Source organism: Lathamus discolor, chromosome 9 (genome assembly GCF_037157495.1).
Source record: "Lathamus discolor isolate bLatDis1 chromosome 9, bLatDis1.hap1, whole genome shotgun sequence".
NCBI classification, from domain to species: domain Eukaryota; kingdom Metazoa; phylum Chordata; class Aves; order Psittaciformes; family Psittacidae; genus Lathamus; species Lathamus discolor.
In genome coordinates this window covers 16798782-16815826 of record NC_088892.1, presented here as the reverse complement: position 1 = coordinate 16815826, position 17045 = coordinate 16798782, and the positions used below count along the sequence as shown (strand labels likewise).

General features: G+C 36.5%; 1 protein-coding gene across 3 annotated transcripts in view; it reads right to left on the bottom strand.

Moving 5' to 3' along the window:
• Nucleotides 1-17045, bottom strand: part of KLHL4 (kelch like family member 4) — an 88564-nt gene that overhangs the window by 36525 nt on the left and 34994 nt on the right. Inside the window, exons 1-2 of one of the 3 annotated variants that reach the window (XM_065689263.1) lie at nt 7175-7260; nt 4766-4861 (exon numbers count right to left, since the gene is read on the bottom strand). The exons of 1 other annotated variant lie outside the window; for it this stretch is intronic. Coding sequence is in view for 1 of the 2 variants with exons in the window: in XM_065689261.1 (XP_065545333.1) it covers nt 7175-7596 (422 nt within the window). In the remaining variant the exon portion in view is untranslated. Of the gene's footprint in view, nt 1-4765; nt 4862-7174; nt 7699-17045 lie in introns of those variants that run through there. One more of the 3 variants, XM_065689261.1, reaches the window with a different exon arrangement.

Here is a 17045-nt window from a genome sequence, read left to right as displayed (position 1 = left end):
CTCAGTACATCTTTAAAAACTGCTCTGTGTTGGTCACATGTGTTTAATCATCTCCTTAACTTTTTTTGGAGACATTAAGAAGTGATTTTAAGAAAAGTGATAACTCTTTAAAAAGTAATATACCAGCTGTCTTTGCTGAGAGCAAGCTGTATGGAGTAGAAATGAGAAGATAATTGAATCATAAATAAACTGTTTTGAAATGAATAGAATTGTCCTAGTTCCTTAAATTACTACTAAATGGTACTTTTTTTACCCTTGCCTGTAATAATTAATCTTTGAAGGCAATGCCTTCATATTAAATGTAAGCCTGTAAAATATTGTGTGGTTTTAGTAAGTTCTATAATCTCTCATTATAGACTTCTTGATGAGGGGATGGGTTTACACTTGATGACATTCAGAGGACCACTCCTTCCACAAGCTAAATATATTTAATTTCAAAATACAGATGTACTTCTTCCTTTATTTTTTGATAACTGTTGCAACCCACTTTAATTTTACATACTTTGGCTTTTTCAAGTTCCACATAAATAGAAATTTTTCAAGTTCCTCATAATAGAAGGACAAAGTAGGAATAAAATTTGCTCAGGTGTCTTTGAGACATGTTAATTCCTATTTCTGTACTAAGAGCTTTAATATGAGGCAGCAGCATTTGTTTAGTCAGAATGGCTTCACTGGTCACTGTTCACTGCATTCACAGATTAGCTAGAGGGTCCTATCCTTCTTTGTGAATTACTGACTTCTGGGAAAAAGGTGATTCTTCTCTTAGATTTTATTCCTGCATCAGATGCCACTTGCTATAACTGCACAATTTTGTACACATAGCAAACATTAGATATCAAAGGAAAATTATCTTGGTTACTCTCACCTATTATTTTTCAACCACTTGCAAGGGAATTTCCATAAAATACTATAAAAATTCAGCTTAATGTCACTAATTATCTCATGTGGTACACATGCATTTGTTCAATTCGTAAGTAAAACTAAAGTAAAGCTAGCGGATGCAGCATCTCAACCATACCAACGGGGTGTTCATCAGCCATCATTGCCTAGAATGTCACCCTCTCTCCCCTGCTGCAAACTGCTCCTACATTGTGCTAAAGCATTGAAAGGCTACATGAGCTGTTCAAGCATCACTTCTGAGAGGACCTAAGCAACAGTATCCTAAATAACCCATTTCAAATGCCTCCAGTTTCAAATTCATATTTTGACCTTTAATTAAAGGTCATCTTTAAAAGGCAATTAGGTTTTGCTTGTCCTTGAGGTAGCAGCGAAGTATCTTGGTTATCCATAGCAGACTGGCATAAAATCATCTTTTAGAGATACACTGCTGTAGTATATATTAAGTTGTTATAAGTATTAAAGAAACCTCAAAATGCTCCACAAGTCAGAAACATAATTTCATAGCTCTTACTTCTTGCCGAATTCTGCAATGTAAAAGTAATCTAATTATTATTTCTAAGCACTTTGAATTAAAAGAGAAGTCAGCAAGAATCAAGAATTTAACATGTTAAAATAAATGGAAGTCCTTTATTATATGTTGTAGTAGGCATTATGGAGAACAGAAAAGAAGTAGATGTTACTTATATCTTGGACATGAGAGTATTATTTGATGCCGTCTCATATCAGGTAGTACTAAGTTCAACCTGGAACACTGTTTGGTGTCAACCACTATCAAACAGATGCAGAACTGTTCTGAAATCATACTTTTAAAGTAATTGTCATCAGCTCACAGATAAATAGGAAGCTAAATTAAACTATGTTCTCAAAGAGCTTTCCACTGAAGTTCAACTGTTTTTTTCATCAATTTTCTAAATCACTTGGAGGACGAAATAAAAAGGCAGCTTTGATAGGAGCCTTACAACAATTGAAGATCATGGCAAGCTGAGAATAGCTGCAAGTATATTGGAGAGTAGGAGCAGAAATTAATATTAAAGCAGTAAATTGGAGACATTAAATAGGATCAGATCTGAATATTAACTCAGCACATTGGAGGCATTATCTGATAAACATAAGATGGAATTCATTTGTGCACTATGTGGGAACAAATAACTGCAAAAGTGTGCAGATGGTTAGGGAACAGGCCTTTGATAAAGGGTCGGGACTTTCACATGAATCACACACAAAGCATGAGCAATAGCACCATGTTGTTGACAAAAATCACAGAGCAGGATATTCAAACAGATTTTTAGACAGAATTGCATGTAAGTAATCCTGCCTTCTACACTAGAATTGTCAGTCCTTAACCAGAACATACCCAGATCTGACCACAGGACTGCGGGTACAGACAGACATGCTGGAGAGAGTCAGGAGAGCAATGGAAATAGTTGTCTAGGGACTTCTGAAAAAAGATTGCAAGGATTGTGGCTCTTTAGACTTGCAGTAATTTTCAAACATATAAATGAATGCTGTAGAGAAGAATAGTGTGGAAATAAGAAGAATAAGGGGAACAGTATGCTATTGTATTCATGGGGGAAAGATCAAGGAAATAATGAGCTTAAATTGTACTACAGGTAACCAGGGAAGCACCTAAATATAGCTGATCCAACTTTGTCATAGAAGGATTGACATGCCATCTGACTAGATGTCCTGTATTCTTTATTATGTTGGCAAGCCTTTTATTTGTCAGTTAAGCTTTTTGAAAGCTCTTTTCTCAACATGATGGGAATTCAGTGAAACTAAAATTGGAGCACTTCTGTTTTCATTTAAAAGTAAAGGCTGCTGCTGTTTGAGATCAGGAATAATAATTTCTAAACTTTTAACTTGGGCATCGGATATGATTCACAAAACTGAATTCTTGGTCATGAAGGGAAAACAGTGTTACGATGTACTATTCTGAATGCAGCACTTCATTTCTGGAAAGGATGCATCATAGTTCTCCCATTTGCAAATGCATTGTCATTATCAGTCGTTCTTGTGAATCAGTGGTAGGACTCTGCTTATTTGAATACCCAGAACTCCACTGCTATTGCACAAACCCTCTCAATCTGGTTTGACCAGAATAATTTATATGTTCCATTTTCACCAGGAAAATTATCACCTGTTGTTTTTTTTCAAATGTTCGTTTGTGTTGAAAAATTAAGCAGGCGCAGTTTCAGTGAGCATGTTACAAATTTGAGAGGACATGATGAATGTGTAGCATAATGGCTCATCCCAAAAAAGTTCTTAGTAGACGGAAACATGGCAATGTGTGTCCTTGGCCTCTGCCAGGGTAGCTAACCAAAGAAATGGCATTATGGGTGCAAGAAATTGGGGTCAGGCACAGCATGCTCGTTTATTCATTTCCACCTGTTTGGTGTCTTCTGGGATACCACAATAGTTAAAGGGGTACTTTTTCCATATAGTACCTTTATTTCACATTGGAGTGTGAGCGAAGGCTGTTGTCTTCTACTGGAAATAAAAGTAGAACTTCAGGGAAAACTCTCACGTAGGGGATAATGTCCAAAATAGTCATATATTTGTATGTGTTTATGTATGTGTATGGCAGAGGCAGAGAGGGAAATGGTCTGTGAGTTATGTCCATATGGCTGGCAAAAAAAAAAAAAAAAGAAGAAAAGATAACAATCAAATGAGGTTTTTATGTCTTAAGATGAACTACCAAAATAACTGAATGTCAGTTAAATTGTCACTATTACCTCAATTAAGAGGATACTCCTCCCAAATATGTTTCCATGTACTGACTGCTTGGATTATGACATCAAAAGATTCTATTAAAATTAATTAGAAGTATATTTTGTCTCATATGGGAGAATAGAAAGCATGTATTTTTAGCAAAACTAGGGTTTATCAACCAAGCTAGAGTTTGTCAGCAATTTTTTAGCCATATAATTAGAAAAAATGCATAAATGAAAAATGATGAATGGATGCTACATTCATTATTGAAATCTAACTGCCTTTGGGCAAGTAGGAAAAGACGTACACACACAATTTGCCAGCACACTGGTCTTCAATAGTATACTTATAGAATCCTAATATGTCTCCAGGCAAGCATGCATAAATTAATGTGGAAGTGTAGCATAATGTTAATAAACATTAAGCCTACTGCTCATGTTGAAAGGCCAGTACAGTCATGACTGTGAGTCCAAACATTATCAAGGGAAGTAATCAAGGTAATTCAGTATCATAGATTCTTTCTATGAGGAGGTATCAGTGCTTTTGCTGTTTGTGTATGTTCTTGTGTTGCATACAAGAGCAAAGTTTTGTTGACTGTCAAACAAAATCTAGCAATCAAATCCTCTGAGTTTTTGTGGACATCTCTGGACCACTGCCAGATCCCTTATTCTGAATGAAATGAACTGCTTCAAGCTCTTCCTGATGGAGGAGCCTGAATGTCAAAAGATTCCAGAGAGTTAGAGTAGATCAGAGATTATCACTAACTAGCTGAAGTGCACAAAATCCAGAAGCAACACTGAAGAAGACAGTCCCCAGGCACACAGGGAGGCTGTGCTTCCCCAGATAAGCAGTTTATTTATCTGTTATGCACCTTGTGTTTATTGGTTGGTCACATCTTAACTGGCTGCTGTTACAACAAAACTAATGAGTTGTGGTCACTTAAATTCTCACTCACTTTGTCATTTGTCATGGGGTATCATTCAGGAGAAAGCCTGTTAAGTCAGAAGGGTTTCTTCAGGTTTTATGCTATTTAATTTGGGGACAGGAGTACCAAAAAAAGATTGAAGAAAGCAGAAACAAGTGTACTGATGATAGCATATTCAAAATGGACTTATTGTTTGGAATGTCCTTATTTACCTTTCCTCCTCCTCCTTACCTTTCCACCCTGTTGCATCAAAACCCAGGGTGTAATGTCTCTACCACTGAAAGTGTGAAGTCCTGAGGTTTCTAGAGAGAGGCATCCGAATTTTTTCTGAGGAAAATGAGAATGTTGGTTTCAGTTTGCAAAACTTTTTCGTAGGGAATTTAAGCTGCTAGTAGAAATTGTGTTCATAGTCTGCTGAAGATTGAGGTATTGGCCTGATTTTCTATCTTTTTCTACTATTTTCAACATCCAGGTGTCATGGAGCAGTAGCCTGGTTTAGAGTCCAGCTGAAAATGGGACTTCTGCAGACAGAGGTAAACTCCCTGGATTAGAGAATTCTAAAGGTATGGTTCCTTCTATGAGATAAAAGGCAGTTTTGATTGAGATCGTCTTTGGTGTCCTCAGGTCTGAATGTGAAAGAGCATATGGCTACAATAATTGTAAGGTTCATTGTGCAGTGGCTTTCATGGTGTAAGAAGATGGACTCAGGGGATCCTGCAAATGCCTGATTTTTCAGATGTGTTAATTACTATCAGATCCCATTGATTGCAATCAGTTGTTTGGAACTTATAAAAGAAAAAGAGGTCCAAAAGTATTCAAAAATATGATTTCAAAGGCACAAGAAGAGGCGTACTGAAGAGACGAAAATATATGTGGCAACAAGATATAGATAAATACAGACATAAACCTGCCCAATCAGTTATCATATTAATTCGCATGTGGTCTGTGCTGGATGTTACAGGGCAAGAGAACAGTGATTTATATAATGATTGCTGTTGGTATGTATTTGAGACATTAGAGCTATGTTATCTTTAATGATGCGTATTCTTGAATTAAATTTTAATTATAGAGAAATTTGTAACCATTAATCATTTTCTAAATAATTTCTTACAAGTTCAGCCTTTTAAGGTGTATGTTAAGATGGGTTTTAACCTACAACATGCAGAAAACCTGATAACTTTACAGAAAATAAACTTATTTGAATGTACCAATACTTGGTAAGGTATATACATTCCCAAAACTATTATAAAAGCTTCAAATTTAACCAGCTCAAGAGAAGAACTTAAATTTGAATGAATATGAAGGCACATATGAAAGTTTATATATAGCTGGAGAAAACGTATCTTATTTTAGAAGCTAGTGGCTTAGCACCTTCCAAACTGAACTGATTATGCTTTTTTTACCACCTTCTTCACCTGATATAGAATCTTTATTATTTGGTATTCCTTATTTTTCTTTAAGTTGAATTGACATTCTTTTTTTAAGGAGATGTGTACTGTCATTCAAAACAAACTAGTACACTGGTAAACAAACAAAAGAGAGCGAACACATTCCCACCTCAGTGATTTTATTCTGTAATGATTTTGTGTAGTACATATTGACTACTCATACTGTTTTCAAAATGACATTTTGGAATGCATTTCTTCCTGTTCAGTCTGCAGATGTTCCCTACACCAGATGCACAACTTGAAAAATACTGACTGCTAAAAATACACGAACTGTCAGCTTTGTTTTTACTGAGAGAAACTGTAACTTCAAGTAAGACAGATTTGTATTTAAATGCAATGCAAGAAATCTAAACTATTCATAAAGACTGATGGCAATCTCATCAAAAGGTGCAAATAATCACATGACAGAGCCATAATTTCAGTCCAAGGTGGGGTAACATTGTTGCTGTATAGCTAACAATGCTGACATCAATTTTAGAAAAATAAAATAATAAAAAATAAAAGGCATGCTTTTTAAAATAACTGATTAATATTTTCTTCTCTGTATAAAAATCTTAAAAATAGCTCTTCCTTTGTGCTTACACATGTAAGGTCTCATAGCTGTAATTTTTTTTCACCTGACCTTGCAGAAAGTGTTTGTCTTAGTACACTAAATAAGCCGTGAAAATAAACCTTTAAAAATTGTAAGTAATGAGGCTTCCTTTCCACTTAGTTCAATGTTAATTACACTTGTCAAGAAGGCAGCAAAAATAAGCAGTGAGGAATTTGACAGATCAGTGGCAACCACACAGACTGTGCACCTCCAGCACTTCCCATTTGTCAAAGTTGCACCCATTGATAACGTCAGAATGAGGACAGTATTTCAGAAGGCTCATTTTTTATCACACACATAATAAATCAAGAAGAAAATAATATGCTGTAAACTGTAATAGAGACAGTTTGACAAACTGGCAGATTTTATTTTTCTGGAATAGTTATGAAATGGTGTATCTTAAGCAAAGATCAAAATTTTGTGACAGTGTTCCTGCTCGGTTTTTTAATGTAAATGTGTTCCTATTAATTTGAGTGTGGGTGTGCACATATAGAAAGTGAGACTAATGCAGTAAGGAACTCAGGTTAAAAACAAAGACAGTTTCAGGGAATAACTTGGATAGAAGTACAGCTTTCTAAGTGCAGACTTTAAAACTCCTACCTCTCTGCAGATTCATCTGAATTTTCTTCTGTGATCATCTGTAACTCCTGTGTGGTTTTACTTGAATCTTCTTTGACACAGTTTTCCTCTGTGCTTGTTTTTGGAATATCCTCATATGATCGAAGCTGTTCAATGAGATGTTGCTGATGCCAGGTTTGAATAGATCGGTGGTGCACTGGGGTTGGACCTGGCACGGGTGCTAGTATGTTGTGGTGGACAGGACTGCTGTTTTTCTTCAGCCCATTTCTGTCCCGAGCATGGTTCTTCAACCTGTTCTGAATCGGTGTCCCTCTGTGCTCATATCCTTCCTGCTGATGGCAGCCCCCCGTGCCTGTGGAGCCTTGCGAGGGGTGACTGAACCACCTCCAGCGGAGCCTCAGGATCTGCTTCACATCAAACTCTTTCTTTCCAGATACTGACATTTTTTTCAGGGAAAAGAAAAGGAAAAAAAAAAATAAAAAAGCCTATTCTTTTAGAAAGGAAACGGATTCTTTGTTATCTCTTGTGTTTCAACTCCTCTTCTTAAGAAAAGACAACAAAAGAACAAATACCGGTAGCTCTCTCCCTCTCTCTTCTGATTAATATACTGCAAGCTCTTCAAGCCGATGCTAAGCTGCTGCTAACTGTATAGGTGGGAATCCATACTGACAGGATGATGAGGTCAGACCTTAAACAAGTAAATCAGCTTAGCACAGGAAAGCAGCAACCATAACACTACACAGCTGCTAGGCTTACACTCTCACAGTACTATAGCACAGCTCTCTAATATATAACCTAGCCTCACATGATCCTAAGGGATCCGAAGCTGCAACTTAAGATGCAGGAAAGCACATACAAATAAAGTGACAAGACTTTTTCTATCTCACAGGGTTTTCCATCAAGCTTGCTAATAAGCAGCGCTGCATTTCACAGAAGATATATAAAGAATTCTTTATCGTCGTCTTATGCAGATTTTTGGTAACGATTCACTGTGAAACTATCCTGTTTCCTTAAGGGGCTTGCATTTGTTTATCTTGATGGGTAAAATTCCTACAAATGGCCTCAGTGTGGTAGCACTTACCTAAAGGAAAGAGGCAGCACTTGAATACACTGTGAAAAACTGTATGTATTTTCTCACCTACAGTTAGATTTCTGGATAAAATTAGAGGGGTATGAGAACAGAGGGAGGGAGCTCATGAAAATCAGAGATGTGCTCCCTCAATGACTGTATCTGTGGAAAACACACTGTTTCCTGGCTGAGTGCCTGTGTAAACACCCTTTGCCATCCTGCTCTTAATTTCTCACGGACCCTGAAATGAGTGTAGGGGTTTTGTTTGGTTTGGTTCGGTTTGGGTTTTTTTGAGGGTGTGGGGGGTTGGTTTGGGGGTTTTTTGTTTTGTTTGTTTGTTTGTTTTTTCAGAAAACACCTTTCTTTTGCAAGTGTGCACAGTGACGTGTTCTCAGCAAATTTAATAGGTGATGTGTATTCATTCCCATAAGTTTGTTAATATCAGGGCTGTGAGAAGTACTCCCTGTGTGTTTAGAAATAATGTACACAGAATATTTTCATATACAAACTGAAAAGAATTAAAAAGAATTAATTTTTTCTTATGTTTTATTCTCCAGTTTGCTGCTGATGATCTGTGAAAGATGTTTGCACAGTTTAATGATGACCTTTTATAACAATCTGACATTTTCTGGAGACACAAATGGTTCAGGTACTTTTTTCTTGCATTGCAAATATATAAATTTAATTTAAGGTTTCTTTTCAATTTCAGCCTACACATCTAGGGATGTTATTCTGTTCAATTTCATAAAAGTAATAAGACCTATTGGTATCTATGTCTATTCCTCAGCATTGGCTACATGGCAGTCCAAGATCTACTTTAAGAGAGAGTCTCTATATACCAAGTTAATAAAATTATGTATGATAAAATCTAGTCGAGGTGGACAGAGAGCATGCTTTTTCACCACTGTCTTAATCAGGTCATTAAGCTACCTCAGCAGCTTGGTCAGTTCCTCTTAGCAACAGCTCAAATACATTTAATCCATATTTTTTCACTGTGTCACGAATCTTCTGTGGGTTTCCTTTCCTTAAATCCATTTTGCAGAAGTCATCCTTTTCTCCAAGATATCACCAAAAGCACATTCCTTGAATTTTACTTGAGAAAGTACAAACAGTATTTCTGTTTGTTAATAACTCCATTTCCTATTAACTCAGTACATGTTTTGGCAGATGGAAAATGTGTCTACCCAGATTTAAAACAGTAAAACTGGACATTTGCTGAAGAGACTGTCTTCCTCAAAAAGTCAGCTTGGGCCAGCACAGAGTATGTGTCAAGTAGGCCATAAGTAGATTATTTTTCACACAGCTTGTTACCATTCTGGCTAAAATGTCAATGTGCTGTACTAGGACAGCATAAGAGATTTGATAAACCAAACTGCAGGCCTGAAATTATTAGAAGAAGGCATGTGACATAAAGCTGCACCACATTTATACCTATATATATGCCACATACCTGCTTTCAGTCATTTAAATCTGCCTTCTGGTGAGAGAACTAAATTCCTTTGAAACTGATATGTTACTTGTTGATGATTTCTTGATACATAATGTATTTTTAGGTGTATGTCTGACTGGGTTCAAACTTCAAAATGTGAAAAGACAGAAATTTTCTGTTATTATTATTCCTAATTTGTTTGGACTTATTTAGATAAATAGCCGCATAGCAGCATTATTTTTGCCTCCCATGTTTGGAAATCTCCAAAGAACAGGATTTTCTAGGGCTACAGCAAGTCTAGCCAGGGCCACTAAGAGGGTCAGGCAGCTGTAGCATATGATAGATGGGGAAGGCTGCTAGAATATGATTTGTTCAACCTTATGAAGAAAAGGCTCAGGGGCATCTTATTGCTGACTTCAGGTACCTTGTAAGAGGGGGTACAGAGTAGACAAAGCCAGGCTATTTTAGGGACACTTAGGGACAGGATTAGAGACAACAGACTCATGTTGGTGCATGGAAAAACTCTTCTGCTACAAGGGTGATCAGGCAGGTGGGAAGAGGTTGCCAAGTAAAGTGAGATCCCTGTTGCACTTTGTTGTTTGTAACTGCTCTAGCTGGACTTGCTTTGAGCAAGTGGTCAGACAAGATGAGCTCCAGAGGTCCCTTCCAGCCTGTTCTGTGACAGTGCAACACACTAGGGAGCACTGGAGATGTTCATCTAGTGTTTATTTAGATGTTTATCTAGTAGCTACAGTAGTGAAACTAAACAGAGTAACATTAATGTGGTGGTTAGTTATGAAGAAGAGATACATGTCTAGAAATCTCAAGTCCAGTTTGGGAGCAAAACAGCTGAAGGTTTCTGCCCGCAGTTGTGGAGGATTCCTAATTGTTCACCTCACAGGAGGCTTGCTAGTAGTTTGAAGAAAAAGAAGTCTTTATTCCCTGGAAAAATCTCTATTCAATTCAATGGGTATGAGATTTTGAGGAAGATCTCTGACCAGGTCAGGAAATCGCACTAAATATGATGGTAGACTGACGTCCAGCAGGAAATTGGACATAATGTTAAAAGGTTTCTATAAACATGCTGAGATTCCAGATAATTTGAAAGATATATATTAATAGTAAGTCTAAATAGGTGTTTATACTAATCTTTAAATTACAAGTGTAAATACTTAATACAACTTTTGAATTAGTAAATTGTAACATTTCTTTTGTCAGAAACTACCTATAAGAAGAAATTGAGAATTTTCTTTCTGTCACAAACCGTGTTTTAAGTAGGCTTCAAAAATTACTTCTCGCTTCTGCTGCCTACCATGTTCCTCTCCAGCCAAAACACTTCATAGAAAGGAGTTTTGTAATGCATTTCAATATGTCTGAATTTCCTAGTCAATACCTTAGCACAGAATAATAAAAAGGAATCATCTAACTTTCTTGTAGAGTAATTAAGAAAAGATACTATTTGCATTCTATGAAGCCAGGAGTTGCAAGGACTGTGTTACTAGCAAGAGCTAATGAAGTAGATCTTTGCTGGATGCAAGGCAGACCAGAAAAATTGGATTTTTTCATTAGATAAAAGTTAAGGATAGCTTTGGACCAGAGGTCCTCAATGCCAAGACAAATAGGAAAAATCTGGATATGCTGAATGAGACAATCAAAAAAGCAAGCTAAGCACAGAAAGTTAAGAATGTTTTCGCATTCTTTGGGGGATATTTGACGTCTGTTCTGGCATTACATTTTTCAGAAAATCATTTACAAGCTCCTATCAATACTGTATACTCTGCTGTGCTTGCATTTGGGGGAAACACATGAGATCTATGTATGTACAGACTGTTTCACTAAAGGGCTATGTAAAAATCCTGTGTGCTGTCTACCCAAACACTGTATTCTACAGTGTTGTAGAATTGTGTTGTACAATTCTTCATAGTTGTGTACTCAGCCTGTGTACTTACACTGCATATGAGGCCAGAAAAAGAGAAGGAGTTGAATATTTTTATTACACTATTTTGAAAACAGTGCTTCATGAGAACTCCCATTAGTCTGTTTTTTGTAAAAGAGATATTCCAGGAAACATCTGCATAGCACAGCACCAGCATGAGCAGAAGTCAAAGTTAAATGGAAAGGAACATGACAAAAAACCCCAAATAGCTATATTTAAAATCTGCAGGAAAGTTCAACTTTCTTTTAAAACAAAACTTTGTATCCCAGGAAATGCAAATTAGTTTAGGACAATCAGTTACTTTAGATACTTCCTACTAAAGGAGACAGTGAAATGATCCATTTAAGGGGAAGTGTTAACACATTTAGATGCAATTGCTTCCTCAAATAACTGGAAACTGTACTACAGATTGCAACCCACCTACAAAGCAGTATGCCAAAATTGGAAAAAATCACATCATTTCTACAAGATCCAAGGAAATAGAATGTGAGAGCTAAGCATGGTGTAAGTCTGATTAAGTTCTTGCTAAACAGGAAGAACATTGTCACCCTCAAAATTAAATCAGAGTATCAGAGTGAAATAGCAAATATCCACCCCACAGATAACTGGAAAGGATCTCCCTTGAACAAGGACCTGAAAGTGATGACGTTACTGCAGCAAACGTAAGCTCAAACACATGACTTGAAAAGAAACTGTTACAGGTCAAGAACAAGATATAAGAGAATGGCAAAAATGTGGGTAAATGCAAAGACCTATGAAATATTTCATACTGATTTTTATGATATTTAGTAAATTTTGAGGGTTTTTTTTCTTGATTTTTCAAACTGTTGTGCTCAAAAGCCAATTGTTACATTACTTATTTAATTATCTACTGGTAAAATCAAGGACCACAATACAACATCGTGAAATGGAAGACGCAGAAAAACAATAATAATAATGCATTTATTAAGAGTGTTCTGCTGCTGTAAACAAAAATATTAAATCAGTTGCCCAAGCTAACAAGTCATTTTAACCCACCAAAATATACCTCTTATTTGCTATCAGGGACTGAGGCAGATGAGAGAGAAAAGATAATTGCCAACAGATTTGAATAATGAAGAAAGGTGAAAAAGGGTTAGGATGAGGATTTTCCAAAATTACTACTTATTCTGGATACTTTATTTGAGGGATCTGAGAAACAGAAATATAGCACTTACCAAAGCACAGTTATTAAGTGCTATTGTGTTGAACAGATAAATACACTGTTCAATTTAGAGAATCTTGTCTAACTTTCACCTTTTCCCTTCAGGTTGACTGGGGACCAGATGAGCTCCAGAGGTCCTGCCAACCTCCGCCATTCTGTGTCTGTGATTCTTATCCTGTCCAACACTAACAAAGAATATGGTCCTGTAAACATGCTGCCAGTTTGCAGCATCCATCTTTTCATTCTGCAGGTAGTGGTGCAGCTGTAACACAGCCCTTCTGCAAACACACTTCCCTTCTGCTGAAACAGTGAATGTTCTAAATCTCTGCCAGCTGCTATGAGAGTTGGAACGAGGTATGCTGGGGGCGGTTTTCCTCAGCTTCTTCCTGGGCTACTTATGAAGTCTGCTGACTTTCTTGATGTAGCACATGTATAAACTCATGGAATTTTTATGACAAGAAATTATATATAACTATTCCTCTTATAAAAATCTGCCCTTATGAAGAGTAACACTCCCAACTATCAAGAGGGATTAGCAGAGGCAGGAAAAGGCAATCTGTAATTATGCATGTACAAATGGTGCTTGGCGTACTGTTGTATGTAGAGTAGAAATCTAATAGGTGTGTTTTGACTTTCTAAGAGCCCATTTCTATGAAAGCATTTTTCCAAGTGGGTTAAACAATTAACTTGGGTCTTAAAATAGCTTTAAATATGCTCAAGATGACAAAATCCGTATGAATTTTCCAAAGTGAAATTTCAAACTTAACGTCTATTTTGTCTTGAGAGAAAAAATTACATTTCTAGGGAATAGTTTATTCTGCATGTCTCAGAACCTGGTATTTTACTGTATGACTTAATAAAAATGCCTGTTGCTCTATTTTTTACTTTTACTAATAAGTATGAGCAAAACTATGTAGTCTGCAGAGATACTAGCCTGAATTTAATAATTTAATGGTATTATCTCGCTAGTTAGGTCTTCACTTTTAAGTTCTGCCAGGTATTTAAATAAATTGTATTATTTTACTGACGTTTGTTCGTAGGAAACATGACTTAGACCCAGATATGGCCTAAAACTGGAAAAAGTATTCAAAACATAGAAGAGATATTTATCCAAAATCAAAATAATTGAATACAGAACTAATAATTGTATTTGTAATTAAAAAAAAAAAATCTTAAACTGGATTTCAAAAGAGAAAGAGAAGACAGGAAAATAATATTTTTTTTTACAATTTTCTATTGCCAATAAGCATGGTCATTTACCAACTGAGAAGGCAGTACAAAGAGACATTGACATATAAGCCATTACTAATCAGTGGGAAACTCATATATAAAAATGACATGCCCCGTTTGTGGCTTTAAGATTAACAATGCGCTAATCAATCTGTCACTTCATGGACAACTGATACAAACTATATAGACTAAAGCTAATGTTCATAATGTGACTATACCTAAGCAAGCTCCTAAATTTACAAACAATGGGGTCTTGACAGCCAAGCTTTGTTATTATTAGCATAAAGATGTTGCAAGTCACTGTGTGATATGCTGTGATGTAGTCCTATAGCTACTGCAAATAATAAGGATAATCTTTCAAGGATAAGAGGTAGTAAGAGCCATCATCAGTAATCCAAGTTCAGTTCAGGAGTGATATAATGACATAGTCTCTCTCTTTTTTGGTCAGTGGTTTCAATATATTTATTCTATCTTATTCTAATAGAATCAATCTTATATATGTAGAAGATAATAAATACATAACATGCACTATTCTAAATTCTTTGTCCCAGAAGCTTTCAAACAAATAGCTTTATTCAGTTAATTCTCTCACTAGCTACTACATGTTTCAGCATATCTTCTAGCATTAGTCTACTGGTAATAGGTTTCCTTTTTTGTAAGAACTCAGTATGTTGGAAGTTCAGATCTTTAAGCTACAACACTTCTTTCTCAAACTTAATATTTCTTGTTACAAACATTGCCACATGTTTGACCATCTTAATGTAGTTTGTGTAACGTGTCTTGTTGCCTCTACTGACCCCTAAAATAAATTGAATAAAACAAACCATCCCTCTTACTCTAGTAGTTAATAAGAACACATGAAAGAAATGTGTTGATATCACTAAACTCTCCATATAACATGCCACATATATGCTGTGGTGTGAGAGGACAGCAAGCTTTTGTTTTCAGCGTAACTGATTTAGTATTTTATATATTGTTTTCTGGAAACTGCACAAAGTAGTTGGAAAAACATCTTGTGTTTCAGAAATACAGGAAACAACCCTCTTCCCCCATTAACCCTGAGTAGCACGCAAATGGCACATCTCCTAGAAATAGGTGCAAAGTTGAATCCTAACGTATCTACTGTCAAGCCAGAAAGGCTCTGTTGGTTTGGGTTTTTTGAGTTTGGTTTGGGTGTTTTATAATTATTTTATGTGGAGATGGGTTTTTTTTCCTTATTCTTGAACTATACAACTAGTTCAAGTGTTTGAGAACAAATAATTTTCATTCTTCTCTCACTAATGCTTAATTATCTTCTGCAGGATTTTTCTATAGAGTTTGAGGTAAGTTAAGACTTTCTATAGGAAACCAATCTGAAAAGGTCATTGTCAAGATGTATGTATGAATTAACTTGTCCCATATTGCAGTAACCTTGAACACTAGGTAGGCAACTCTGATCTAAATAGAGTTTGTCTTCATCACTGCTCATGTAAAATGTTGTTTCACAGGAAAAAAAAGTACTAACCAAGCAATTGGAAATTTGGCTATAATTTCAGAAATACAAACTCGTATGTTTTAATTCCATTTTACTGAGAGGTTGCATTCTCCTTTTTTATAGTAGTGTTTCTAATTTACAAAAGCAGTTATTGCAAATAGAAACTGAAGTAAATGAAAGAATTACTAGGATTTATTAGATGCCATCAAATCTACATTGGTTCGTATGTGAATTGGTATAGAACTTTTACTAATCATATGAATCAAAAGGAACTGGGTTTAGCAGTAGCAGTCAATTTTTCTCCTTCTTAGTAGCTGGTGCATCGCTGTGTTTTGTCTTTCAGCCTGGGAACAGAGCTGATAACACCGATGTTTTTAGTTGTTGCTCAGTAATGTTTACTCTGACCAAGGGCTTTATGAGCCTCATGCTCTGCCAGGGAGGAGGGGAGGCCGGGAGGAAGCAGAGACAGGACACCTGACCCAAGCTAGACAAAGAGGTATTCCATACCACAGCACGTCATGCCCAGGGAGGTAACTGGGAGTGACCCAGAAGGGCACTCGCTCTTTTCTGTCAGGTTCGTTTCGTCGAATGGTATCATATTCTCTTCCCTTGTTATTTCCATTATCATTATTGTTACTGGTGGTAGCAGTAGTGATTTGTGTTATATCCTTAATTACTAAACTGTTCTTATCTCAACCCATGGTAGTTACATTCTTTCGATTCTCCTCCCCTCTGGGAGCGGGGGGAGGTGGGGGGGGGGGGGGGAGAGAGAAAGAAAGAAGTGGGGAGGGTAGAAACTGTGTGGCTGACTGGGTTTAAACCATGACACCTACACAATATCATTGTGAAAATGTGGTGTTGAGAGCTATGGAGACACTCAAAAAACAATATTTATAGCTTTTCTGTAAATCTGTAATAGGTTGTATCACAGAAAAGCATAGCCGTACCTTTTTCTGCTATAGTATCATAGAACAATTCTGGTTGGAAGAGACCTTAGAAGCCAGGTACAAGGTCAGAGTAGGTTACTCAAGGTTTTATCTACTTTTGTCTTGAAAACCTCTAGGACAGAGGTGTCGGAACAGTTCCGGGAAACATGTTCCAAAGATTGACTCTCCTAATAGTAAAAAAGTTTTTCTCATAACTGCTGTGAACATCCCATGTTTTGATTTATACCCACTTCCTGTATCTTTCCTACTACTAACAGACTCTGTGAAGAGCCTAGCTCATTCGTCTTAATAACCTTCCTGTTGCCCTTGGGAAGCTACTCAAACTGTCTCTTCTCCAGGCTGAACACACTGCATTCCCTCAGCTGTTACTCTTTGGGCAAGTGCTTTAGCCCCTAACCATCTTGGTGACCCTCTGCTGTTGTTTATCAGTGCAGCTTGACAGTATTCCATATGTGGCCTAATGAGTCCTGAGTAAAACATGACCACTGCTTACCCAGTAAGTAGTAGATGATAGATGCAACTTGCACTCATTACATGTAACTACTATATCAAAACAAGCATTGATTCTTAGCATATGAAGACATGTATTGAGTAACTGTTGAAGGATCATGAATAGTTATGTTC